Source organism: Gadus morhua, chromosome 12 (assembly GCF_902167405.1).
Source record: "Gadus morhua chromosome 12, gadMor3.0, whole genome shotgun sequence".
Taxonomy (NCBI): Eukaryota; Metazoa; Chordata; class Actinopteri; order Gadiformes; family Gadidae; genus Gadus; species Gadus morhua.
The window spans coordinates 24,537,501-24,564,467 of record NC_044059.1 but is presented as its reverse complement, the minus strand read 5'-3'; the positions used below and the strand labels follow the sequence as shown (position 1 = coordinate 24,564,467).

General features: G+C 43.5%; 4 protein-coding genes across 12 annotated transcripts; 1 reads left to right on the top strand and 3 right to left on the bottom strand.

The window, feature by feature from the left end:
• Positions 1-4,860: 4,860 nt before the first annotated feature.
• safb (scaffold attachment factor B) lies at positions 4,861-13,775 on the bottom strand. 7 transcript variants are annotated; one of them, XM_030372542.1, is made up of 21 exons: positions 13,360-13,775; positions 13,040-13,127; positions 12,880-12,947; positions 12,277-12,483; positions 11,760-11,813; positions 11,494-11,533; positions 10,301-10,739; positions 9,893-9,936; positions 9,699-9,811; positions 9,244-9,393; positions 9,024-9,103; positions 8,789-8,838; positions 8,594-8,676; positions 8,243-8,388; positions 7,930-8,080; positions 7,426-7,622; positions 6,521-6,698; positions 6,268-6,353; positions 6,092-6,150; positions 5,860-5,914; positions 4,861-5,704 (listed from the first exon to the last, which is right to left on the bottom strand). In XM_030372542.1, exons 1-21 carry the CDS (start codon positions 13,510-13,512, stop codon positions 5,587-5,589), a joined length of 2,559 nt encoding a protein of 852 aa, XP_030228402.1. In that variant the 5' UTR covers positions 13,513-13,775; the 3' UTR covers positions 4,861-5,586. The 7 variants fall into 7 exon arrangements, with proteins under 7 accessions (XP_030228402.1, XP_030228400.1, XP_030228404.1 ...); XM_030372540.1 differs by having other exon boundaries at positions 6,268-6,356; positions 13,360-13,773; XM_030372544.1 differs by having other exon boundaries at positions 6,268-6,356; positions 7,930-8,047; positions 13,360-13,773.
• On the bottom strand, positions 13,512-21,768 carry malt2 (MALT paracaspase 2). 2 transcript variants are annotated; one of them, XM_030372547.1, is made up of 17 exons: positions 21,656-21,768; positions 20,589-20,808; positions 20,292-20,458; positions 19,927-20,057; positions 19,170-19,326; positions 18,812-18,999; positions 18,415-18,511; positions 18,290-18,334; positions 18,154-18,195; positions 17,733-17,936; positions 17,285-17,462; positions 17,102-17,176; positions 16,712-16,839; positions 15,805-15,954; positions 15,370-15,530; positions 14,893-15,030; positions 13,512-14,575 (listed from the first exon to the last, which is right to left on the bottom strand). In XM_030372547.1, the coding sequence occupies exons 2-17, from the start codon at positions 20,723-20,725 to the stop codon at positions 14,123-14,125; spliced, it is 2,451 nt and encodes an 816-aa protein (XP_030228407.1). In that variant the 5' UTR covers positions 20,726-20,808; positions 21,656-21,768; the 3' UTR covers positions 13,512-14,122. The 2 variants fall into 2 exon arrangements, with proteins under 2 accessions (XP_030228407.1, XP_030228408.1); XM_030372548.1 differs by lacking the exon at positions 21,656-21,768 and having other exon boundaries at positions 20,292-20,432; positions 20,589-20,705.
• Positions 21,769-21,874: 106 nt separating this feature from the next.
• Positions 21,875-23,327, bottom strand: mrpl54 (mitochondrial ribosomal protein L54). 2 transcript variants are annotated; one of them, XM_030372555.1, is made up of 3 exons: positions 23,092-23,300; positions 22,562-22,718; positions 21,875-22,276 (listed from the first exon to the last, which is right to left on the bottom strand). In XM_030372555.1, exons 1-3 carry the CDS (start codon positions 23,147-23,149, stop codon positions 22,144-22,146), a joined length of 348 nt encoding a protein of 115 aa, XP_030228415.1. In that variant the 5' UTR covers positions 23,150-23,300; the 3' UTR covers positions 21,875-22,143. The 2 variants fall into 2 exon arrangements, with proteins under 2 accessions (XP_030228415.1, XP_030228414.1); XM_030372554.1 differs by having other exon boundaries at positions 21,894-22,276; positions 23,105-23,327.
• A 491-nt stretch (positions 23,328-23,818) lies between these two features.
• On the top strand, positions 23,819-26,961 carry fam32a (family with sequence similarity 32 member A). The gene is made up of 4 exons (XM_030372556.1): positions 23,819-24,077; positions 24,830-24,977; positions 25,977-26,030; positions 26,141-26,961. Exons 1-4 carry the CDS (start codon positions 24,001-24,003, stop codon positions 26,207-26,209), a joined length of 348 nt encoding a protein of 115 aa, XP_030228416.1. The 5' UTR covers positions 23,819-24,000; the 3' UTR covers positions 26,210-26,961.
• The last annotated feature ends 6 nt before the right edge of the window (positions 26,962-26,967 follow it).

Below are 26,967 nucleotides of genomic sequence, written 5' to 3'. Positions count from 1 at the left end.
CTTTTATAAAGCCAACTTGGTGTTTTAAGTATTATCTCTATCATCTCTCCTGCATGCTTCAGTCCTCCTTCTTCCTTACTAGCCTTTCTAGCCAATCATGTGATGGCATAGGATCTCTAGCTTCTTTAAGCACAACACACATACACACACATACACACACGCACACACACACACACACACACACAAGCGCATGCCTTTCCCCACTGTTTACCTATACCCACTGACATGATTCTTTCATAACATGATATGGGAAGTAGTCCAACAAGCACAGCGATTTGTTTGCGTTCACACAAATCACAACATCACAAGGATGAAACCTTGGCTCAGCCGATTTGGTTTCAAGCACCAGTCGCCTTCGTTGTGGTCCAGCCTCAACAATAGCCGGATCAGTCCATCAGCTGGGTCCCTGAAGCCATCGAACAAAGAAGGAATTAGAAATGTGGAAGACGGAGGGGGTGGATAAAATAAATGAGTCATGGTTAAATAAACTACAGGGCGCAAGCCACCTTATGCTGGGCTGTTTAAGGGCCAGCGGAGCGAGAGAAAGCAGGAATTAGGCCAAACAGACTGGATTCCTATGCTACTATAGCCCCGGGTTGAAAAGGGCCCATTAAAGGTTATATTACAGACTGGGGAAGACTTGTTGGGCGGACACAACACAGAAAGGGTCCTTGATGAAGTGTCTACTTTTATGTGTGTGTGTGCTCATGTGTCTGTGTGTGTTTGGTATGCATATGTGTGTGTGTCTATGTGTGTGTGTGCGCGTGTGTGTCTCCGTGTTGTGTGTGATGTGTGCATGAGTTTGTGCTGACGCCCTTAGCTCACCCTTCCTATCTACCCCTTGACAAGTGCTTGCATTGTTCACCCATGCATTCGGTTTTACGAGGATACTGACGGGGATGTTTCTGTGTTTCTTTGTGCATGTGTGTGTGTGCGTGTGCCAGTGTTTATGTGCCATTATGTGTGTCCGTGTGTGCGTATTCAATGAACTTCCATGGGACAAGCGTTTGCCTCTGCACTATATGTGTGCTTTTATTGACCTTGATGGCCCTCTCCATTGTCGTGAGTGAATTAAACCAACAGGGTTCAAGGTTGAAAGCTTTGAAAAGGACTGGTCTTGATCTTTAATTGAAACCAGATAGGACCATGTCCATCTCTCTGGCATGAATGTGGTGAATACCGCCACTAAATGGGAGGATTGAATGTCATTACCCGATAAACATCTGCCTTGATCCCAGAACCCCTTGGTCAGCATTCTCTCACTTGAATGCCCACAAGACTGTTGAAAAGTGTGTCTTTCTTTGTCCCTCTTGCATGTCACATGCATGTAAGCAAGAAACATATTGTGTTCCCGCTGGGTAAGGCTTGTCGTCGTTAATGTCCCTCCAACCGCACGCAAAGGAAGCTGTTGTCTATCATTTTCATTCTGCACATTCTGTATCTTTCCAAAAACTGTCTGTCTGTCTGTCTGTCTGTCTGTCTGTCTGTCTGTCTGTCTGTCTCTCTGTCTGTCTGTCTCTGACTGTTATACAGCTCATGTGCATTTAACACCGAAACCCGTGCATTCCCATTGCGTTCTGGGTGTGAATTCCATTATCCTACACGTCACTGCAACCCCACTCAAACGCAAGGTACAGAACATTCTGTATCTTTTTTGTACTTTCCCCATTATGTCTGTCTGTCTGTCTGCCTGTCTGTTAACCTTCCTTACAGGCCACAAACATGCAAACAAAGAACATGTGTGTTCACACTCGGCGTATGAATTCTAATGTCGTACACTCCACTTCAACCATATATGCTAGGGCCAGCTGTGCCGACTGCCTATCGTCCCTCCATTTGTACAGCATGAAGCATTTCTACGGCTACTTTCCCTCCATGTCTTCATAGGCTGGGTGATGTCGGAGAGGAGGCCCTCCCCCCGTAGTGAGGCTACGGTGGGTTGAGCTGAGAGAGAGAGAGAGAGAGAGAGAGAGAGAGAGAGAGAGAGAGAGAGAGAGAGAGAGAGGGAGAGAGAGAGAAAGGACAATGAGGAGGGTTCATGAGGCCATGCAGCCCAAGGACGTCAGGTCTCATCGCTCATTCTCACCCCAGTGTGCGTGTGCTTTCCCACCGGCACATGGGTCGCAACTGGCCAGCGCACGTCTGACCTAAAGAATATGTTTGAGACACTGGATGTTTCTGAAACTTGGTGGCTCTGCCAATGAGACTGCAAGCTGACTCATGTCCATGTGGAATAATCCATTTGTGCGTTTGCTGGAGCATGTGATTGTGATTATTTCTGATGGAAGTGTGTATGTTTATGGAGTGTTCCAAACTTAGCCTGCATCCAATGTTTAACCAAATCTGTGGTGGCTGTTGATTCAGGTTTCTCTTTAGCCTCCAAGCCACAAAAGTTTGCATAGAGGCACACACTCGAAATGCATCTGTATACAATATGTGGGTTTCTGAGAAAACTTGATGCTAGTCTGGAAAAAATACACACTGACCGGGAGTTTTGGGACAGTTACGGCTTTTTGTCTGTCGGCCTGTCCATCTGTCTTTCAATCTATTTTAGAGTTAACCTGGCTACCAGCATGCCTCCCCTCCCTTCCTATCCCTGCAGGTGTGTGTGTGTGTTTGTGTGTGTGTTTAAGTCTCTGCATGTGTATGTGCGTGTTTGCTCAACTGTGGCCAGAATTCATGCAAACAAAATGAGGATGTTGTATCAGCTTTGTTTGCTTTCTGCTGCATTAAGAGGCCTCTTAATACAGCAGAATATACCCATGCTCTACCCATGGTGTCAGGGGACAACACACACGCATACACCCACATAAACACAGACACACACGCACACACACACAGCTGCATCCACTTTACAGTCACTGTTATTTAAACAGAGCACAAATATTCCTGTTAAAGTTTCAAAATAAATGCAATACACCACCTGTGGGATCCCTTTCTACTGGCCTAGTCAGGTATCACTCTTCCACATAACCCTAACCCTAACAGTGGACGTGTTAAGGGCAGAATAATATTAGCGAGAGGGATGCTTTGGAAAGATGTTGACTTCTAATGGCAGGGATGGGGAGCAGAATAAATAAACTTTTATATTCCTTACAAATGTCTGGAATCGAGTGTAAACGCATGACACAGCAGGTTACACGTTGGCGCTGCACATCTGTAAGCCGTTCCATGAGTTCAAGCTCTTTGCTGGGTTTAAATGACCCCTAGCATAATGAAGCTCATGGCCTTTTCTCTGATTTAGGCCTGAGACCTCCCCCCCACTCCCCATTGGTCCCACAGCCCTGGACTGCTGCTGGTAATGTGTGTGTTCTTCTACATCTGGTCCAGGATGTTAGAGGAGCCTAATAGGTTACATGACCTTGTCACAGATGTTTTGCACCTCAAATACATTACTCTTAATGGAAATGACGTGAAATTAAATGTTTGACCGCTTTTTCGTTTCTAAATCTAGAATTTGGATTTGTTTATTCCTTTCAAAGTATCTTTTTGGCATAATGGAATGTATTATGTTTATATACTTACAATATCTGCCATCTTGTATCACTTCGTCGGATACTAGCACTGTCTCCAGATCCAGTTGCGCTAGAAGAATATGCTGTATTTGAGGCTCTTCCTCCCCCTGGTGGCTTTGTATATTCTGACAACATGGCGGGCACAATTTAGAGTTTACTTTTTTATCCCTAAATGTTGTGATCTAACTCATGAAAAAGTACGGAAGCCGAGAACGGCCATCGATTATTTATTTTTTTATGCACTGTTATCTCGTGATAACGACTTATTATCTCGTTTTCTCGATATGACAAAGGTCGTTTTCTCGTGATAACGAATTAATTATCTCGTTTTCTCGATATAACAAAGGTCGTTTTCTCGTGATAACGAATTAATTATCTCGTTTTCTCGATATAACAAAGGTCGTTTTCTCGTGATAACGAATTAATTATCTCGTTATATCGATATAACAGACAGACTTTTGGCGCTGGTTAATGTGATCGTGCTGATTTCAGCCTACGAGAGCTTCCACTGTCTGATCCAGGTGTTTCCCAGGGAGGTGAAAATGGCAGATCACATTATTGATCAACGCATCAGGACCTACTTCAACCAAGGTCTAACACAGGCAGAAATTGCATTGTGCCGGAAAAAAAAACGGAGGGATTATCTCGTTATCACGAGAAAACGAAGGGGAAAAAATATCTCGTTATCACGAGAAAACGATCTTTGTTATATCGAGATAACGAGATAATAAGTCGTTATCACGAGACAACAGTGCATAAAAAAATAAAATAATCGATGGCCGTTCTCGGCTTCCGTAAAAAAGTGCTATGGAACACTTTACTAATAGTTAAGTTAAATATTTATCAATCTTTTTAAAGTCTGACTGGGTAGGCCAGCCACCAGAAAGCTAGATTGTACGATTTTCCAATAAAATGTTCAAATGGTTGCCTAATTTTTTTTTTTATTGACCTATTCTACACGTTTGGTGTGGATTTGCCTTGCACCCCATCCACTGTTGCTCGGACAACAGACCATAGACCATGCGAAAGAGGAACAACTTAAAAAGGAAACGCATTGATCGAGTTGGAGAAGTGAAATTGGAGTTACTTTCCCTTTTTAGAAGTATATAGATAAGTGAAAGGAGCGAAAAGTAGAACTGTATTACAAAACCAATGCTTCATATGAAAATAAGGTGAATAGACCTAGAGTTTTTCATAATATTGTGCTTAAGGCAGTCTACAACTCAGATTCCCACACAGCAAATAGGAACTGTGTAGGATCCGGCTGGACAATGTGAACACAAAAAAAGAAGAATGTGAGTCATTAAAGCAACCCTAACATAAGCAGTCGATCCAATACAAAAGATAAATGTAAAATATGCATTGTTTAATGTGGCTGGCAACATAATCCTACATATGTTCTGCCTCTCACTTGATACTACTTCACCAAGGTTATATGTCCGGTGAGTGTGGTAGAAAACCAGGGAACTGAGCAGAAGTAGCAATAGCAATTAAGAGAGCGAGTCTTTATATACAAAAACAAATACATTGTTGTTCATACAGAAAATTGGAGTCAAAAGGACGACACAATACATTTACCACATATTAAGTTCAGCAATACCCTCAAAGAGCGCGTGCATGGATGCCACAATAAAATAAAATGTCAAAAGAAATTAGTGTAACAAGCACTTGCTATCAATCTGCGATGAGAAAAATATTTAAAAACTGTCAAAATCCCCTTTTCATTTTCTTACAGAAAGTCGCACAGAAAAGGTAGACTTAAAAACAGAACTTTGAGGGAGATAATCAACAGTTGACATCTGTAGTATACTGAAAACAAACCAGCTGACCAGAGACATGTGGCCGGGCTTTCCCAACACAAGAACAAACTGGTCGGGAGACACAGGGAAGCTCTTCAAACAGAAAGTTCTCAGCGTGAACCGCACACGGCCTCCTTCTAAACACGCGCAGAAAAAAAATAAAATAAAAAAAACATGAATATCAAGTCTTCGCTTGCTGACGGGAAAACTAAATGCTCATCTTTGAGAGTAGAAAGAGGGTCCAACATGCACGCTCGCCCCGTCGCCTGTGGTTAGTAGCGGCGTCCGAAGGCCCCGCTCTGCAGACCGCTGCCCTGCATCATCTGGTTCTGTCGGTTCAGAGCTCCAGAGAGAGACTGGGAGGTGCCTGTGTTGATGTAGCCCCCACGACTGGGAGAGGGAGGGACACACACACACACACACACAAATAAGGTTGATTTATTTTCTGCTACATATCTTAAATCCTAAGCTAATGCTTATGTATCAGTCAAGGGCTTTTCTTAAAGAACAAAACACGACTCTGCAAGAGTCGTGCTAGTCCTTACCTAGCCATTCCTCCCCGTGCCATGTGGGACTGTCCAGGGATGGCACCATCTCGATCTGCAACGAATCAGTCATACATCACACTATCATTTCTGTTGTGTAGCTCGGTACGACTTTACTTTCCTCTCGAGTACAACCCTAGCGTTAGATCTACTCAAGTGAGTTTATGTAGCACATAATATCGACATTACCAAAAACAGCAGTGAAACTTGATTCATTCACCACAGTTCTTACTTTGCCATGTTCTGTCATTGTCCATCTTCCGACCCGAGTCCCAGTCGCGTGCTCCCTCCCTGGAACCAAGGGGACGGTAAGACATGAGATCGATGGACAACAGGGTCCCGACTGGTGGTGGTCGCTGGTTCTGGGGCTAACCAGAGCCGGTCAAAGCCTGCCAGCCGGGGACTTACCTGGGGTTGATTCTCTTGTCGTATCCTCCGCTCCAGCTGTCTCTCCCTTCTCTGCCTCCTGTGCTTCGATCCGACCGATCTGTAAACTGCTGGAAAAGGGAGATGGGCAGTCATAAAAACAATGTTGACAACTACTTTTATGTCCCAAAACTAAAATCCATTTACATATATAGCCATTGTAAGACAACAGGAATAGAAATGTGAATTTGCCAGCTCTAGACAACAGTGTTGTTCAACAGAGTTGATCCCTCACCGGGCCATCTCTGTCTCCGCCAACGGCACGCGAGTTGTCTCGCCGGTCAGCCATCCCGTTGTCCTGGTAACGGCTGCGGTCCCGGTGGTCGAAGTCTTGGTAGCGCTCCGTGCGGCTGGTGTCCGAGCGGTTGTAGCGGTCGTCCATGTTCATGCGTTTCTCGGGCCAGTCGTCCTTCCTGCGCGTCGGCCCACAAGACATTGTCACTCGCATCAGAGTTACATTTACCCTTGCAGAAGTGACCCATTGTTTTGGGGGTTTTCCCGGTCAACACTACCACCACTACCACTATAGTGTTGGACAGCAAACGCCTCACAAAACGTAAATGGGCATAAAATGTCTTGATCTGAGAAACTACAAGTCACCGACCTCAATCTTCTAAACACAGTATAGAACAAGAAAGTTAATTTTGTGCACTGATGCGACACTATACATTCAATTTTATTCTAGCATACAAAACTACGTTGCCTGTTGTTCAAGCGTGAGCATTTAACTCAAAAGCAGAACCAATTTGAACAAGATTTTTTTTCTTCCAATAGAAGGAAACCTTCAACTAAAACCACAGGAATGGATTTTAAAGAATCTTTCTCCTAGCCATACACTGATACTCTTGTTCTTGTGTTATAGTTGTTAGTCTATTTCTGCAATAACTTTGCAGGCTCTGCTAATGCTAACGTCACCACTGGCTGCCTTGAAAGATGCCATTACTGTTTTGCCATCGGTGTCGTGAATCTCACGTCATCGACTGAGTCCCTGGTCCCATATTGGCATCGACATTTATGCCCATCGATGTGGGCGGGCTGTAGCGGCACCGAAAGTGCGGTCCCGTGACCAGGACGGTCCCCGGGCTGGCGTTCCCCTGGGGGGGGGGGGGGGGGTGAGACAGCTTGCTCTGCCGGGCTCACCTGCCGTCCATGTCGTAGGGCCTCTTGGTGGAGCGGCGCTCCTGCTCGAAGCGCAGCTGCTCCTGCTGCCGGCGCAGCTCGTCGCGCTCCCGCTGGATCCTCTCCTGCTCCCGCCGGCGCTCAAACTCGATGCGCTGCCGCTCCCGCTCCAGGAACTGCCGCTCCATGCGGTCGGCGTCCAGACGCTGCTTCTCCACCTGGGAGGAGACACACCGCGTGACGTCACTCATCGAGGGGTGAACGGGTTCGACCTCGTACCGAGGTCGCCTGCAGGGGTTGGTTTAACCACTGCCAACACTCGCACTGCAAACACTCGCACTGCAAACACTCACACTGCAAACCCTCACACTCTGCAAACCCTCACACTCTGCAAACCCTCACACTCTGCAAACCCTCACACTCTGCAAACACTCACACTAATTGTAATTTACGTTACATAGATTGGACCACGGTTAAAATGCGTACGACTCAAAGTACATCGATATTAAAAATATATACGAATACCGATGAGGGGGGGCGTACCTCCAGCCAGTTCCTCTTGCGGATCAGGTGCTCCCGTTCCTCCCGCTCGCGGAACTGACGGATGCGCTCGCGCTCCGTGCGACCGTCCCGATCACGGTCGCTAAACGGCCCCGACGGAGAAAGATTAGCCTCCCTAGTTCAACGTGCATACGGAAGACAATATTTGAACAACGATAATAGACTTCAGTACAAACATTTTTCAAGAGTACGCAATGGCAATTTTATAATAGAATAATAATATCATTAGTCTATTATGAATAATAGTAATAATATGCAGGTGTTTTTCCTTCCATACCCTGTGTGCCGGCGCCTCTCCACCTCTCGGATCTCCCTCTCCCGCTGTCTCTGGCGCTCCCTCTCCCGCTGCTCCTTGATCTGGTCGAACGACAGGATGTCCTTCTTCTCCTTGCTGACGGACTTGCGGTCGCGGCTCTTGGAGCTCTGGAGAGGGGCAAGAGGAGGAGGCGTGTGGGGGGAAATTAATTTCAGGCCATTTCAACTGAACCCATGGACCTCCCAGTTACACTGAAAAGTGTCCAAATGAAAGTCTTGCAACATAAGGGGAGAAGGCCCTTATATGTAGAGCAGGGGGTATTGTTGGTTAATGGGGTCTGCAGCCGTTGGATAAGTTGAGATCTATACTTACACGCTCCTTGCTTTTGCTTTTAGCCTTTACGCTGATGACTGGCTCTCCTTTAGATTTGTCCATTACCACCGTCCTCTCGAGACCTATGGGAAGAACAACCACAACTCGTTAGTAAAGCTCGTGAGAATAAGCGCTGCCGTTCTGTTTATATAACCCGGGAGCGAGTAGCCTGGGGTAACGGTGTCGGTGCCTCACCTTTGCCATCTTTCCCTTCACCCTCCGACTTCTCGTCTTTGCCCTCAGACCTGGACACATAAAGAAGGGCGGATTAGACCGGACATGGCATTAAACCCAGAGGGAGCGGTCAATGTTAAGTGGGTTTCGAGGGCAGTTGTGAGGTTCTCGAATGTGTGGGGATGCCAACGTTCTTTAGGAACGCTGAAAGGGCCCTTCTACAATACTGCATTACACAAGAGCCGTTTGACCTCACCTAGAGTCTGTGGAATTACGTCTCTCAGCGACAGCGCTCTTGGGGTCAGCAGGCTTCTTCCCCGCGGGCTCATTTTTCGCCTGCAACCATCAGAGGTCATATTTAACAACGTAGTGATATCAAATAATAGATCATATTCAATAACAGAAGATCGAGTACACCCTGAATGTTATTTCGGGGTACAACGGAATCGAGTGGAGGTGTAGGCCGTCGAGCTCACCCGCTCCACGGAGATCATCTTGCCATGCAGCTCCGTCCTGTGCAGGTGGGTGATGCAACTGGTGGCCTCGTCGCTGGAGGACATGGTGACGAAGCCGTAGCAGCGGGCTCCAGGGCTCTTGGCGTTGGTCACCACCTTGGCCCCGACCACCTGAACAGTGGGGGGGGGGGGGGGGGGGGGGGGGGGAGACACGGGGGGTAAGTGGTCCCGTCTAGAGGCAAGGAGGTATGGGGTTCGACCCATGGCAAGAAAATGTATGCGGTCGTATTGCAGGATGCTTTGGACTGCGGTGCCGACCAAATAACGATGACCATTACTAGCACGGTTTGATAATTCAATTTGTTTAGCCCTTAATCACCATTAGTCTCAAAGGGCTTACATAATGATAAGGGCAACATTGGACAAAACCACACTGGAGAGAAATACTGATGCGGAGAGGAGAAGCGTGGACTGACCTTGCCATACTTGCTGAAGAGGGTCTTCAGATCAGTCGCTCTGGTCGTGGAGGAGAGGCCGCTGACCCAGAGATTCCTGCTAGCCCCTGCTGCAACATTAGCTCCAGCAGCAGCTGCATAGACAGCCGGTTAGAGGTGAGCAAACACGTATTGGGTGTTGAAGAACAAAAATTACGTGAGAATTTAATACCCACCCTTTTCGTCTTTTGTCTCTGTGTTGGCCTCTTTCTCCTCAGAACTAGAGACAAAGGAAAAATAACGATAAACACTGAGAATGCCTCGGATCAGTTTCAAAAACACGTTTATGTTCATACTTACGTGTTTTACAGTAATGTACCAAACTTGAGTGATTAAAGCGATCATGTACATAGTGCAGTGATTTAACAAGAATGGGTGATGGTAAGGCAAAAGACGATCCCAGTTAAACATTAATGGGAAGTTACGTGAGATAAGTCAGTGTTGGGAAACAAAACTTGAGACAAATGCGCAAACCTTTTTTTTGTTTTACCTTGGAAAAGAGCATCCAAACTTTTTGCTAGCACAAAGGAGCCAATGCAACAGAGATAACCATTTTGGTGTCTAGTAGACGGAAAGCAACAAACCTCTTTTTCTGATCATCGCCCTCTACAGTAGAGGACTCTTTGGCTGCAGAGGACGCATCTGCTGAAGCGTTCTCTTCAGTCTTCTTCTCTTCCTCCTCACCCTTCTTAGACCCCATTTCTGAACCAACCGTTTCGCCCGCGGCCCCCTGTTCGTTTACACTAACGGCCTGAGTGCTTTTGCTCTGCGCATCGACTGTCTGTCCCGGGACAACGTGACTGTCCCCAACCCCCTCAACATCAGTCTCTGTGACCTCTGTGACCTCTGGGTCCCCCGCCACCTGCCCGGGGGCGGCCTCGTCGGTCCTGGCAGCGTCGTCGCACGCATCGTCTTGTCCTCCCGGGGGTCCGGCTGGCTCTTCTTCGGGGGTCTCCTCATGGCTCTCTTGGGGATCTTCGTTAAGTGGCTCAGATAAACAAGACCCGGCTACTTTTTCATTTTCTACGGATTTAACAGGAATAGAATGGCAGAGTTTAATCACTTCTGAAACACAGCAATGGTTAACGAGGAACTGGCAAGGCCTGGATTAGGAACGTCATCATGACCCTTGTGCTCTGGTCATTAACAAAAGGTGGGGGGGGGGGGGCACACCCTAAGGAGAGACTGGAAGGGAACCCAAAGGACAGGGGACCACCAAGCAGCTAAGGACTACCTTGACTCAAGTTGAACAACGTACATGAACAACACCACCTGGTCCAAAGGAGAAAAGAGTTCTGTGCTGAAAAGAGCCATAAGACCAGCAGCGGCTGCCGTGTGAAGGAGGGTCTGTCGTCTTCCATTGTCTGCCTTGCTTGAGGTCCACTTTGCATTGACGGGTTTCGTCTCAAGTCCAAAAGCTTTCATGTCCAACATAGCATTCAGTCTTAAAATGTCCTTCTTCGGTGGAGTCTTCATGTGGCAACCTGGAAACCCTGAGGTCACCTACGTTAGCTGAGTCTACCCTGATCTGCATGTTCTATTGCTGCCAACGTGTGTCCAACCATTAACCGCAGTCGTCACAATTAAAACCTTTGAATCGTTTTATAAAGTGAATGCAACAACTAGGGTTAATTGACTTTCAACACGTAGCCAGCAACTTCCTTTGGGTTTCCAGTCTCCCTTTGTTTAAAAGTTATCTTAAAAAGGACTGAAATCCAAGTTCATCACTATCAAGAAGATGGGTCTTTGCGAGATTGTAACACCTTATGAACAGTACCTGTTTCCTCCTTGGGGTCATCTGCGTCTGGTTCCGGAGCCTAAAACGATATCATTATTTCATTAGTATTAGTTGATTTTGGAAGTTTCTTTAAATCTGTACTTGTATCCTTCAGTCAATTCAGAAAAGCTTACATTTGTAATTATGTGTCAATATTTAGGCATTCTTTATAGTATCAACAAAACACTTGTGTAGACTGATACAACCATGGAAACTCTTGGGTATCAAAAGTCAAAATCATCTCGGTTCATTTAAGAGGCACTTACCATATTAGGAGAAGTGCTTGTCATGTCAATATCCAGCAGCTCAGACACAGACTTCTATGTAAACAGCAAATGAAAGAAAAGCGTTATGACCATCGATATCTTGAACAATGACAGTGAATGAAGTAGTAGGGAAACTATTGGGAGGGCATACACAAATTAGGGCTCCTGGATTATGGGTAAAATATTGTTAATATTGAAATCACGATTATTTTGAGTTTGAACATGGATTTATTCAGCATTTCTCCAAAAAAAACAAAGTTTAAACTGAGAACTTTGAAATTTCCCCTTGAAAAAAGTACCCAAAATTAACAGAAAATGGTCAAATTTAAAATATATACAAACAAGTATCTAGCTGGATCCAGCAAAAAATATATAAAAATCGTTTCAACTCGATTATATTAGTTTGGAGATTGTTTGACCCAAAAAACGAAACCACGATCAAATTTCGATTAATTGCACAGCCCTAACACAAATCAACTAAGGAAATAGGTCACACATCCATCAGGCTCAGACTTACTTCATCAGTTGGCGATGCATCTTCCAACCCCATCTTCTCTTTGTCTTGTTCCACAGTGTCCTGCAATAACTCATCTTCGTCACAGAGCTCCTCAGAGTCCTGCATTTTGTCCTCTTCCACCTCTGCTGGTATTCCATTATCATTGTCCGCCTCATCTACAACGCTCATGTCGAAGATGCTCATGTCCTGCATGTTCTCATGTTCATCCTGTTGGGGAAGAAAAACAAGACAATGAAGAAAACACAGACAATGCGAAAAAAACGAATCAACGGTCATCAATAGCCACCTGGAAAGCAGAAGAGTGCTTTCATGGCGTAGTCAGTTCTTTTACCAATGCATGGATTAACATGTTCATTATCACGTATGTTCACAAGGTATACAGGTACTGTTGGAAGTAAAATCATTTGAATAATGTATAGGCCTATTAATCCAGCTTTAAAATGTGACATATGCCTCGAACCTTGACTTTCATTTTCGGGTCTATTTGCTGCTTTTCTTTTTTTACCTGAATTTCCTTCCTGGTTTTAAAAAACTGATTTCTTGTAGTCTTCTTTGAAATAATTGGACCCAGTATGTTGACTTTAGTTTCGGCAGAAAGCTCACCTGGCCATCATGGGAATCCTCTCCCAACATGCTTTCTTCTCGTTCTTCGCTGTCCAGCCTGGCATCTGCTAATGACATGCATGGATTACTCTACTGCTGTCACAGAAGCTAAATAAATGCATATTTTTACATTTAGAGAGTTTTTTGATTTGTTTTTCACCTTTTGTGGCCCGCTTAGGGGTCTTCTTCATAGTTGGCTCAGCAGCCACATAAATCTCCTCTGGATTTCCACCTTCATCCTCAATAGCCTATTGGGGAAAAACATACACACCTTTAGAAGTCTGAAATGGAATTTATCCTGAGAATGTAAAGTATGGGTTAATTGCCTTTTACAGTTGCTAGTTAGCAAAGAGCTACCACGTTCAATGAGCGCAGGCCTAGCTGCAAAGCATTAAAATACCCTTCAACACAGCAACCTTTTTAGCTTGTAAACGTTTGATGTAAAATTGAGCTTATTGCTAACGGTCAGTTTTTAAATACCTTTTTCAAACGCTCCGAAAGGACGCTTTTGATGCCTGTAGTGTCTAGGTTTCGTTTCTTCAATTCGGCCTTCAAGCCGATAACTCTCAACTCAGATAATTTGCGAACTTCGCAACCTTCTGGAACATCAATATCCGACGACGAGTCAGCCATGATAGAGAACCTAAGTGTTTATTTCACGTACGATAGTAACACTGTACCCTAATGTGAAAAAAATCATAAATATCGGTGTATTCCCAGATAAATGCTCCACAAAATGGCGAGCGCTAGCAGCCAACAATAATGCGCATGCGCGGTATTGACGGCCTCTGCATTCATTCGGCTAGTTATGCAAAACAAAAATGACATCCGGTAGACAACATACAACTGAAAGGAAACACATTTGTATGTCCTTTAACACTTGTACCCAGTCAAACATGATTTGAAGATATAACAATGCATTCAAAAAATGGTATGTAAATAAACACTTAATTGTAAGAGGATATCATAGACATCTAGTTCATTTATGAGACAAGTAAAAAACAATAATTACAGGGTGAGAAACCAAAACGAGACACTTATTAGCTTGTAATGCAAAAGTTAATGCCGATTAAACACTTATATTTCGATTTAATTCTGACCTGCACCTTAAATAGACCCTGATAATAAATACACAAGTTGTAAGTATCTAATCCAGCTCTTGATAGCCATGAATTGGTTCCTCTTAATAAGTCAGATTTTTCTGTATAGCACAGTATCAAACGCAGTGGTTATTCAAAGTGCTTTAATAAGTATGGAAGTTGTTTTTATCGTTAAAGCTGCACGGATCTTGAGTTAAGTGACTTTGGGTCAAGCTTTGACTGGCGATAAGAGGTTGTGGGGCACACTCCATCAGCTCAGCATTCTCCTCTGGTATATTGACTCTCTGAGTGGCTGAGGAGTATGACCTCGGCTGCTCCCGGGTCGTCTGTGAATAATAGGAGGTTGTCAACGCTGAGCCGATAGAAGACGTCTCCGAGGCTGGAAAGTCTTGGCCAAGGTCCTCTGCATACATGGAAGTCTCTGGAGCGTTGACGGAGGGACGGTCTGAAGAGGAGGACCTAGGCTTGCGAGGTTCGTGGAGGTTCAGTTTGGACACCAGTGGTTTGCCCACTGTGACCCTTCGCATGTCCTGGACCTCCTCGTCGTCCATGTTTGAGTAGCGGTAATGAAGACACACGGTAAACGTGAGCTCTTTCTACGGAGGACACAACGAGGCAAAAATGTTGATAACATGCACATAAGAACGCCATTTACTCCTTTAAGGAGATTGCCCAAAGCAACTTGTCATAAGGAAGCAAGTAGGAGCAAGGCATCTTGTAGGCTGTGGGCAATGGGAATCGAACCCGGTACATGTCAGCCGGGAGTCAAACCCCCCTGGCCACTACTAGACCATCCAGACCCCGTCTGCTTACATGCCTCTGAAACGTACCAAATTGTTCTTCTCATGTAGATTTTCCTTTGTTCATTGTCTGAAAATAGAAAATGTACTTCTCATGGTGGTTTTTTTCTGACCTTGAGTCTCTGTAGGCTCTTCAGGCGTGTGTACAGTCCTGGGCTCTGCGCTGGAGGCAGAATTTCCATGATTGGAAGTAAACTTCCGGCTTCCAAAACGCTCCCCTGATTACTCTTCTTTAGATCGAGGTCCACACCCTGCCATGAAGGTATAGTGTGAAGACATATGATTGTTTCTGACTTAATTCAATTGCACTCTATCACATTATCACAAGCAACCCCTTTATAAGGGTTATCACATTTATGCTCTGTATTTCATAGAGCAATCCTGCCAAAAGGGCCAAACATCACAACTACTTGGCATCCTCATATAGACACATCCATCTATTGCTATTATTTATCATTACTTTAAGAGTCGTTTACACCTCTTTTAAATGCAATTTAAGTGATCAGTCCACCAGGACAAAATGTCATTAAATTAAAGGCAGAACCTTTAAAACTCCTCTCGATTCTAGTCAGTATGAAATATGAACAAACCTCCTCTGGGAAATCAATGAGCTCAGCAGAACAGGACATGATTTCCTTAGGTTTCTCCAAGATCCGTGTGTAGATGATCATGATGTTGGAAAATTCTGCAGCGAATCCAATCTGCACCTGGACTCCACACTCAAAGTGCAGCGTGCGACTTTTTGGCAGAACTATATAGAGTGCAGAGACAAAAGATGAGATCCTGAATCGCATTGGGATAAATGTAGCTGTACTATGTTATTGCAGAACTTCTGATCCAGTGATCAAGCAGTCTATGTTATAGCAGAACTTCTGGGGGGAGACAGCACAGAGCCTGGGCTGGAAATCAAGATACGCAACAGGTGGCGTTACACCTCGTTTTTTCTTGTTTCGTTACCGAGATATCCTTCCTATATCTATCTGCATTGAAAAAGACCAGAGTATCTCTGCATTCACAGAGCGTACCGTGTGCGATGGCCCACTGGAGGTTGCGTGCTGAGTGGTCTGTGGGGCTCTCCGTGCTCTGGATGAGGTCTGTGAGAGCACGGCGCTCTGAGAGGTTACTCCGGAGCTCCAGGGCCTGTATGCCTCGCATCAGCTCACACCGGCCCATATCTAGCAGAGGTAAGGGAGCATACGTAGAAGTAAGCAGGACAGTCAGACAGGATGTTCTGGTGGGGGGGGGGGGGGGGGGGGGGGGGGGGTGCAGGATGGCGCGGTCGGCATGTTAGGGTGTTCGCTCAGCTAAAATATTCTGGGTTTTGAACCCAAATGTCTTCCGTCGACCTGTAGGCATCCTAGCCTGGCTCCGCCCGCCTAAGTACTTCCGCTCAATTTGAACTTCCCTTCAGTACTAGGTCTGGGTCTGCGGTATGTTAGTGGGTTCTCTCCGTCCACATTTTCTGCGTCCAATCAGTGAACAGAGAGAGTGGCTGAGATCAATGACGTTAAAGTCAGGTCTCGTTGACGGACATCTTCAGGCACGGTGTTTGTTTGAAGCCTGCGCGCAACGTGATCCCCGGCCAAATGTTAGCGATTGGTTATGGCAGATCCAGAGTGGCACTGGGCAGATCCAATGGTTTTAAACTTCAACAGACACCTGCCTTCAAGTGCACTGCGTTTACGTTTGTCAATTGAGTAGGTCCAGACTCTGTACAAATGAAATGAAGTACGAGAGTCTGGTAGGACCAGGCTATAGGCATCCCTGAGCAAGATGCCAAACCTCCATCTCCTCATTAATGACCCGCCAAAACTATAGATACAGAATATCCAGTCACTTTGGATAAAAAGGGTTGGTTGCATGAATAAATAATTTGTTTATATCACTTGAACACTAGGAGAGTTGCAAATTGTTTTTTGAAAGTCATGATACCTTCTGCCACTCTGTCTAGCATCACAGTGACCTTCTCGTCTTCACAGACACGCTGCTTGAGGAAACTTATGAAGATGCCGTTATTGAGGTTGTCTTCTTTCACTTCATATGCTTCTGCATCGACACACCTAAATATCAACAGCCAAGTATGAGAGAGAGGCCATGGGAGACACAGTCATATTTTCACTTTTAGCACTCCCCTCCCACTTCCCCTTAAAGAGCTTCTAGCTCTTTTCAGGCTGCTCTTGAAAATAAGACTTTTGCTCTTAATTTGCTTGCCTGGGTAAATAAAGGTTCATAAATATGATGTATACAGATTGTTAAGTCGTTCAGGCTAAGTAGAAAAAGTGAAAAGTGCCATGATAGGAAAAATAGTATCAAGAAACTTACGTAGCATAACCAAACACAATATTTGCTGTCACCTTCAACGGCCCCGAATGTGGGATCACATCATCATTTGGATTTCTAAGCAGAGAAAAAAAACAGTCTATGTATTTTCTCCCATCACAAATGTATTGTGCACATACAACAGACTAAATCAACTTTAACTCAAAGCCCTAGCCTTCCTTTTACCTTTTGCGACACATATCCAACAGAAAGACATTGAGTCCGGTCTCTCTCTCTTGCATCCTCTGAAGGACACTCTGCACACACAGGCAATGATCAGAGGTATACGAGGCTGGGGCGTCGATGGGAACCATGAAGCTGTTGCCATAGTTCTCATAACCATGACCAGCAAAGTACAGCAGGCCTGCAAACAAGCAGGTAGAAGGGACAATGTTAAAGATAAATTCATTTCAATTTAATCCCTCAGTAGACTGGGCTGGAACTGCAGGATAGTGTAGCAGCAAAGGTCTTTGAGGCCCAGCATTTGAGTCACCGGGTGAAATTGTCTTTGTCGGATGTATCCAAATTCAAAGAATTCAAGTCACTTTTGATAAAAAAAACCTTGGCTTGGACTTTGACCCATGAGATTTACCACATTTAACACATTTCAGGCAAAAGCGGCTGGCAGACTGACCGTAGACCCCCTTGTCAAGCAGCAAGAGGAACTCTGTGACCGCACTGTTCATCTCCTGCCAGTTGAGGTCCAGCAGGGAAACCACCTTGAAGTCCAGTTGCCTGAGCAGGTTGGCCAATTCATGAACATCAGCCATGGGTGCAGAGAGCTGGATGTGGTGACTGTAGTTCATATTGCCAATCAAGAGAGCAACTTTGTCTGTGGCTGTTGTGAGGTCAACAGGAGAAAGAGTCGTTACATCATCATGGGTGGTGGATGATAAGACACATGGCTTTTTTGAAGAGCACCATTGTGGTCCAAAACCAAATGATCCCTTGCAGCACATTGTAACCTTGACGGAACCGTGCATTATATTACTGATTTGATAGACTTACAGATTAAAGTGTATATGTATTCTGGTAAGACTTGTCTGCATACTCACCATAAAGACTTTCTTTGGGCCTAATATGTCTGGGGGGGGGTGCTGTAGGGAATATAAAGTAGACACACTGCCATTGCTACACTGATGCTAAAAGATAATAATTAACTAAATGAGGAACTAGAAAGAAAAATCCTACCCGTGTCAACTTCTGTCCAGGAACCATCAGACAAAGAGCTTGGTCCTATGAAATAGAAACGTATTAACATGCAACGCATTTGGTTGCCCATCGAAGGCAAACTTTAATAGTAATATTATTGTTACCGATGTGAATTTGGACTGGGTTGCTCCAAATCTCATGGAATAGGTTGTACACTTTACAGCTGTATTGACCTCTGTCTGTTGTGGTCACTGCAGGGATCTGTTGAAACATTATAACTTAGATGCTGATGAAGATGAATATACAGCTGTAGAAGAAGATATTAAGGTAGCCCTTGAAATACCATGTTATAAATAGGTTATATATCAACTAAAGATGTTACAAAATAACCAAAAGGTATTATTAACTTCCCCTACTCAGTAGTTTGGTTTGTATAACCAAAGGCAGCCAACCAGCAAAGCAAAAACAAGGAAGGTACACTGCGATCCGGCTGGTTCGTTCACTTCCCCCACCCCTCTCTGCTTCTTACCAAGCATTCAAGCGTTTAGACCAGGGTCCTACCCTGAGCACACTGCTCTTCTGCTGCTGCATGGCATTCATGTTATGGTGCCAGTGAAACTGGGCCGGCGGGTTGGCCTCCACGAGGCACTCCAGGAACAGAGAGTCCCCCTCGGTCACGGTCTGGGACTGGGGCTGACGGGTGATACACAGGCCACTCTTCGACCCCGGGAAAAGAGTACTGCTGCAGCCTGAGAGAATAACAGTCACAAGAATACAATGCTGAGGAGAGTGAAATGGGTGTCAATGACTATGTGAAGTATTGGTCGGAGTTGAGCGTAGAAGAGAAGAATAGTGAAGTGAAGGGACTGGTGTAGGTCAAATTGAAAAGAGAAGAGGCATTTATTAAACCAAGACATACCTGGACTTGAGAATTCAGAGCGACTAAATTGAATGTGAGCCCACTGTGAGAAGATGCAGGTGTCCCCATGGTTCACTCTACAGATATAGTGGCCCTGGTGGACTGGGCCCAGAGGGGAGAGGACCAGGTCAGCTGCACTCCCAGACCCCCCCAGTATCTAGAACACACCATGGAAAGCATTCGATTTTAGAATATAGACATTTTTCTGAATCTGTTTGCTACAGCTGACCTTGAACTGATGATATTATTTAAGGACAATTCTAGTGATGTTATATGCAGGTTGTGAAAGTGAGATCGACATCTCCACACTATTAATCACTTCCACCTGGCCCTCGTTAGTTCATTAACCATTGCTGCAGTATTTCCCTTACAAAGTTCACCTCAGGCACCAGCACACCCTGCAGTCTCAGATTGAGTTGGTTGCCATACGTCTTTTATTTATTTTAGAGGAACAAACACTGACCTCTCAATAGTTTTAGACTCCAGCGCCCCGTTGTTATTTAGTCATCTGTTATTAAATGTTGAGTGTTATTTTATGTTATCGATTGCTGCTGGCAGATTTTTTTTATCTCAAAGGTTATTAAAGATGATTAAACGGACACATCCGAGGAATAAATCACTAACAAATACAGCTTTGTATTATTGTATCCCTGCCTGGTCTTTAGATAAACACCTACTCGGGCAGCAACCCCTTTGTGTGGTGCTGACTGGAGTTTGTCGTTAGAGGGAGGTTTTACAAAACAAACGGAGAACCGACCTGTTCTTTTCCTCTGAACCACTGGTAGCTGAGGCCCGCTGGACCGGCTGCCCTACAGGCGAGGACCACCCTGCCCCCTTCTAAAGCCTGCTGAGACTGAGGCTGGACGGTGATATGAATGTTTTCCATCACTGCAATAAACACACACAGACACACGCAAGCGCATACACACACACACACACACACACACACACGCAAGCGCGTACACACGCACACACACGCAGCACGCACGCACGCACGCACACACCCTTGTCAAGAATTGTTGAAGTTACTTTGTTGTTGGCTTTTATATACATCGCTCTCATCCTCCCAGCCATTTTCGAAATGACAGAAAAGACTGAATAAATGTATTGACGGCTGTGTACCCGTGGCAGTCAGGTACTGGACCGCATGCTGGTTGTCCATCTTCTTCAGACAGCTGAGCAGGAAGGCCAGGGAACAGGAGCGGTCAGCCAGCCTGGCCAAGAGGTAGCGAGCTGGGCTTCCAGTAGGGCTCAGCACCTGTACTGAGCAGCTTGTAAGCTCATTCTCACTGCGGACCAATGAAAATGATCTGCATAAGTGCTGTTTACTACAATAAATTGGGGATTCATATGCAAAATAAAAAGGATTTAATTATCTTGATTAATTAAATATTAGAAGTACTTAATATTGATCTTTACCTGCAGCGGAATTGAGGATGCTCATTCGCAATGTTTGCCAGTTGTCTCCATCCACGGGTGCAGTTGTCCAATATCTCACCCAGCCTGCTGAGAGCATCTTCACTGAGAGTCCCCAGGTTTCTGTTCCAGTCTCCCATCTCTCTTCCACTCAATCTCTTCTTGAGAGGGATGAATCTCTGTGTGAGTCAGAGGCTCTTGGGTACCAGTGGCGCTTTTCATCCTTTGATTGACAGTGACGACATGCAACAGTAGACACATTGTTTCAACTAATTTCACTTGTTGAAAGTGTGGAAATGGTTGACCATCGTGCAAGCTCACTTAGTGGTAGTGGTACAAGAAGGCCAGTGTGGTTTTAAAGTAGTTAATGGATTATCCCCATGGATAAATGTGAAGCCTCAATGAGCATAAAATCAAATAGTTTAATGTGTTTCGAAATTAAGTTATTTATTTCGTGCAGGCTATTAAGTATTATTATTTTACATCATGAATGAGTTCATTTAATACTGATGCATTTGCTGTTTCGAGCTCATTCTCAACACAGACAGTCTGACCGTACCCAAAGGTTGCAATTAGCAATTGAATGGCTAGGCTAACTGTCTGCAGCACCTGTAGCACATGTGTTGTACGTTGTACTTGACGTCAGAGGAGACGAAGTATGAATTTATTTCATTAATTTTGTTGCATTTATAAGTAGCCTAGCCTATGAGTTTAATATTGACGCCAGGTCATCCCAGTGATTATATGTAATTATAAACTAGATTGGTCGTTAAATAAATTAAATTGGCTGGTCTATAATGTAGTGAGCGAAATATATTATCGTACTCGGAGCATAGGCATAAACGCTCATGCTAACAACCAGACGAGGCAATCTGCTGAATTTCTTTCGGTAGACTTTATATCCCGAGGCATTTAACCCGGTCGCATTAGAACGAAAGTGCTACATGGTTGAAAGAGAAAGTCAATTTGACAACGGGGGAGGGTTGTAATTACTTTTGCCTTTTAAAACAAATAGCTTTACTACACACTATCCCGAAAATACTATTGTCAATGAAGACAATTTCACTCACCAAATCCGCCAGTAATATCAGCCCAGGTCCAGTTTCACGAGCAAAAAATAATGTTCATGCTACTCTGGTGAGCATGCCTTAGGAATAGCACTTCTCATTTCGTTTCCTCAAATATGATATGCCATGCCGATCGTCTACGCATGTTTATTTGCATCTACTTTTAGCCCAACCGAACAGGATTTCTGCATAGTACACAAACCACAGCGGACGCGTGTCGCACACATTTTCACTCACAAAATTATCAGTCACAGAATTTATTTGTATAAGTCAATCAAAAGTCAACTCTCGTATCTTATATCCAATACATCATTATGTATGAGAGGGGGGTGGGGGAAAAGAGGCTTTACAACAAAAAAAAAGAACAAAGAACAAAATAACCAAGCAAGTAATTGTATCCAAATTGTACTTGGTTTGAAAGATGAGTGAAAAGTGTATCTTCTGAAATCTAACAGAAAACAATTACATGGTATACGTCATAGGAGAGAAACCTATAACTTCTTTCCTTTATGCAATCTGTTATGGCGCAAAATGCTTTCTTTTCTCAGACGTTTCCAATATTCCCAACTGTCTGGTTCCCGATCGTGTAAATTCGTCACCGGTCCAAGTTTTATCTGGTATAACCTATGACAGACAACAGTAATAACATATGAGGAACACCAAACACCAAACATGACATACAGTACACTTCTTAATAATAATCTGCAAATTATAATGGTGTTGAGATATATTGTGTATCTCTTGGGGAACAGGTTCCCATTTTCTTAAATACAAAGTAAATACTGGGCCAGGTGATTTGCTGTGTGGTATTGAGACATGCCTTTGGATTTGTAATTAACATTCTTGATTTCTCATCTCATTCTTGTATAGCTAAAATGGGAAAATGGCTTAAAATAAATGTTCAATTACCACTCTGGGTATTCCTCTGGAGACTTCAGTTTAGGGTCTTCTCCCTGCTTAAAGATGTTGACGCCAACAGCATGTGTTGTGAGCCTTTCAGTATCCTTACACACTTCAGGACCTTTCACGTCCTCTTTCACCATGCCTTTTCCTTTCCCTTTGGCCGCTGTAAGAGGTACAATACATTCATCTGTATCAATGGCACATGACACAACTCAGTTTTGGTCTATTCTAATGGTTGACTGTTCAGCAGATTACAAAGTAATACACCACAGTAAGATGCAGTTAAGTTATTCCAAGAATCCCAGTGGGTAATGCATGTTGGTGGTATCCCTTTGTTTGAGATATGTCTAAAGCCGAAGAAAATATAAAAAAAACATTTCAAGACAAGCAAGACTTGCAGGCTAATTTAATTGACCCTGAGCGCTGTACATCATTGGTGTTCAGGTGAACATGTATGAGAAATGTGTTATCGCTGCACATTATCTAATTGAAGTGCATTGTAAAAGACCATTCGTTACAGGTAAAGGCATGCATACATTGATTTCTTACCAACTTTTTTCGCATAACCGCAAACAGGGATTCGGTGAACAACATTATTACTACAAAACCCCGTTTTTAGGTGGGTTGGAAAACATTTAGCTAACAGAGCGGTCCTGAACAAACTGTACCCTGACATTATTAAGCGTATTTAAAGACATAGGAGGACACCATGCATTTGTTTGACATTCATTCTTTTTTGCTTCCGGTCTATTCTTTTTTGTGAGCTTGAACATTGTTGTCATTATCATTACCGCCCCGTGCTGGACGGGAGGCGCACTCCGCAATCAACCATGTCACGGACGCTACGTCCATACTTTCTACTGTCTAAGGTTGCATACTGACCATAACCATTCCATTTGTTTTACCATTTATTTTCCCAAATATGTGCAAACTGACATCTTGTACCTCTGCACCGTTTACGTCACTCTCCAACGTTCACAACATAACCTCGTTCCAAGGCGTTCTCGTCTGCCCACGGAATGCTTGGAGCGGTATGCTGGATATCTGCGTTATTGGCGAGATAGAGGGCGGGACTTCCAGTTAGTGTTGCGGGGCGAAAGAGAGGGAGTTTCAATAGAGGGATATCCGTTTCATTCGATCCCTTATGTGTTCGGATATTCCTTTCTCAAACTAGTCCCACAAACATCATTTTTATTCTCTCTTAGTTGTTGCCATTCTTGTAATTCGCTTAATCTTCTCGCTCAAGGGACTGTCAACCGTCGTGCACAGCTAATAGGAACAGAGACCGGATGCAATGTATGATCCCCTCTCCGGCTCGTCACAACATTAACATGCCCTGTGTTGGTTGTGCTCATATCCGATAGAGGGCGACCATCGTCAATTCTGACATCTTCATAAAAACAAAGCAGAAGAAAAGTGGTAGCCTGGCTTTAGCTTCTCCAACAATGTCTGATGAATACGCCGCCGTTCAGAAAGGATCCCTGAAATTTAAAGGGTTGGGAGATATTTCTAAAGGGAAAAAGTAAGCACTATTTATTTTACAGCAACATGTATTTCAAAAGAGAATTTGCTTAATAGTTAGCGAGTTTGTCTGCCCTGTGATGTAACATAGCTAGCTCCTCGGAGGTAACGTTAATGCTAAGCTTCATCTTGTTTATTGTTAGTGTACATCGTCCGATTAATATTCCTTTAGACAAACGAACAATTAAAGTATTGCTTTGGGCTAACTCTAGTACAATACACGTCGGAAACAAACGTATCGTCGCTGTTATCCATGGGAGTGTGCCATGCTCGAAGTACTGCGCTCATAAACAATCATGTCGGGTTTGTCCCCGATGCATTGGCATCAGAACGTGACTCCATACAAATATGAAGACAGTCCCTAAAACGAACCAGCCATACCCAATTATCAAAGGTTGTTAGCCTAAAAGTCAGCCATCGGCTGCATAAGAAGAATAAGGTCTACCAGACATTGTCCTCCATACCTCCATCTAGAAATTTCCTGGGAGGGATCAGACAATTGTCACTTAAAATAGCTAAAGCAGCTTCTCGGACATACGTGGTGGTCAATATAGACACATGACCTATTGTATAACTTGACATTTTGTATTGATCAAAAACAGTCAGTTGTATAAAGCTAGTTTGACCAGGATATACTGTGGGACTATTCGATTCCTGGTCGATGTTTTTAATCTACCACTAGTACTCATCACGAGGTATCAAGAGAAGGAGCTTGTGCTCCACTGTCCTAATAACCATAGCTATGTTTTCCAGGAAGAAGAAGAAGGATAAAGAAAAGAAAAAACGCCTGGAGGAGCAGATTTTGACGAATCAGTATGACGAAGGGGGGGAGACCCAGAAAGGATACGTTGACAAGAGGACACCAGCTCAAATTGCCTTCGATAAGACTCAAGAGAAGAGGGTAAGAGGTCGATTCAGGATTTGCTGGGCATCTTATTAAAACTTTACAATTCTGAAGTTATAGGCAGCAACTATTATTGCTAAGAATTTGGGAGAACTTAAACTTAATGGTGAACATATTTAATTTACGAATAACAATCATTAAACTTCAGTTTTTTTGTTTTAAAATGGTCAGTCATGTAATGCAACAGAGATGCATGCATTTCACAAATGTAATGACCGATTATAGCGTTGTAAGCTTAATTTTAACTCTATCAAAAGATCTGCAGATTGTAAGAACACTAGATGAATATGTGACTCGTTAAGTCCAATAAAGTGTGTGTTAAAGGCACTGTAGGCGATGTGGTAGTTTTGGCTAATTTCCTGTCGGAATTTTGAAGTTAGCTCTCCGCTCCCGACGTCAGCACATGCAAGTGGGTCTTGCGAGACTCTTTATCATGCCACTTTTCTTCTCCTAATTTTCTTTCACCGTTTCTTTTTCGTTTTGTGGGTTTGTTATTCTAAGTCATTGCTGGGTGGTGCTTGGAAAGGTAGCTTCGCTTGTTCCGTGATTGTCCGTCAACAGTGAATTCCTACTATTGATGGGGTTCTCTCTCCTGATTGGATGACATTGGAGCGGGATACCAAAAAATGCGTTCTGTGTTTACTGCAGTATGGAGGGTCTTAGAGACCCATGATTCTGACCAAACACTGTGATAAGTGATGGCTGTCTGAATATAGAGCTATTTAACATTTACTTAAAACAATTATTACTTGCACTGCCTTTTAATGATCAAAGATTAGGAAAAATATTGGCAAGTCTGAAACCAATTGGAATTGCTTGACAAATTACTCCGTAATTCACTTCTTGCATACTTTTATTTTTTAATGCATATATAGAAAATATTGAACTATGAATGTGGTTGAGGAATATTTCAAAATACACAGGCATTAATAGTAGTTCTGAAGTGTACCTTTTAATCCATTTAACCCATTTTTCCTAACTTATCTTTCTTTTCAGCAAATGGAAAGGATTCTAAACAAGGCATGCAAAACACATAAACATCGAGTTGAGGTAAGACTGGAATGCACCTGCCTTCTTTCAATGATAATTACATTGTTATTTTGTAACAATGGTACAAACAAAATGGAAAAACATTCATAGATGTTTATTTTCTCTTTCAGGACTTTAATCGCCATCTGGACAATTTGACTGAGCATTATGATATCCCAAAAGTCAGCTGGACCAAATGAAAAGGAGCAGCGGTTGTTGACTTTTATTTTGAAATTCCAATTTGGCTTTATTTTACTTTTTTTTCTAACTCGTTTGACATTAACGGTATTGTTGATTTATTTTATAGTTGATATGCCTTTTCTTTGGTAGAATTTGTCAAACAGAAAACACCTCTTGGTTTGCCTGGTTGTGCAAATATAAATAAAAGTTGAGCCGAAAAGTTTGATAAACAATGTTTTCATTAAGTTGCTGTATTAATAATTATATGTGCATAGTGATTGTTCAATAAATTACAACGTCCATGTGATGATGCATATTGTGTTGCTCCAGGCATTCTAAATTAAGCAAGTGAAATGCATTTCCTTCAAATAAATTCTTTGTCACTGATTATTTGGTTGTTAATGCAAATGGAAAACAATTTATTGAACTGAGTAGCCTTCAATCTTGCTCAAAGTAATGGCCATTTATTAGTATCTGGTTACAAACATCATTTTGCTTTAGCTTAAAAATTGCATATGTTTAACTGTAGATACTGGTATAACATATGCTATACTGGGTACATGTATGGATTAATGCAAGTAACGTAGTGCATCATTTAGTTTAACTTCATTTGACATTTCAAGTTTCCATGTATGGATTAACGTTACAAACTCGAATGCTGATGTTGATACAATTTAATGTAATTAGTTGCATGTGAGCTTATCATGTTGGTCAAATATCGGTATGCTTGTAATAAAACGGGTACAATTAAACCTAACCGGTGAAAAAACTATCAACA

Bases quoted from the DNA above. Each gene is read 5' to 3' on its own strand.
- safb (XM_030372540.1), bottom strand. From the start codon at position 13,512: ATGGCTGACTCGTCGTCGGATATTGATGTTCCAGAAGGTTGCGAAGTT. The intron at 7,623-7,929 runs GTATTCGTATAT...GTCTCCTCCCAG, and splicing joins AGGTACGCCCCCCCTCATCG to GTGGAGAAGCAGCGTCTGGA. The intron at 5,915-6,091 runs GTAAGAACTGTG...GATTCGTTGCAG, and splicing joins CAATGACAGAACATGGCAAA to ATCGAGATGGTGCCATCCCT.
- malt2 (XM_030372547.1), bottom strand. From the start codon at position 20,725: ATGGGAGACTGGAACAGAAACCTGGGGACTCTCAGTGAAGATGCTCTC. The intron at 19,327-19,926 runs GTCGGTTCTCCG...GGTGTGTTCTAG, and splicing joins GGTTCAGAGGAAAAGAACAG to ATACTGGGGGGGTCTGGGAG. The intron at 18,335-18,414 runs GTAACAATAATA...TCTATTTCATAG, and splicing joins CCCAGTCCAAATTCACATCG to GACCAAGCTCTTTGTCTGAT.
- mrpl54 (XM_030372554.1), bottom strand. From the start codon at position 23,231: ATGTCAGGGTACAGTTTGTTCAGGACCGCTCTGTTAGCTAAATGTTTT. The intron at 22,719-23,104 runs GTAAGAAATCAA...TACCTCTTACAG, and splicing joins CGGTTATGCGAAAAAAGTTG to CGGCCAAAGGGAAAGGAAAA. The intron at 22,277-22,561 runs GTAATTGAACAT...TGTCTGTCATAG, and splicing joins CCAGAGGAATACCCAGAGTG to GTTATACCAGATAAAACTTG.
- fam32a (XM_030372556.1), top strand. From the start codon at position 24,001: ATGTCTGATGAATACGCCGCCGTTCAGAAAGGATCCCTGAAATTTAAA. The intron at 24,978-25,976 runs GTAAGAGGTCGA...CTTTCTTTTCAG, and splicing joins ATAAGACTCAAGAGAAGAGG to CAAATGGAAAGGATTCTAAA. The intron at 26,031-26,140 runs GTAAGACTGGAA...TTTCTCTTTCAG, and splicing joins CACATAAACATCGAGTTGAG to GACTTTAATCGCCATCTGGA.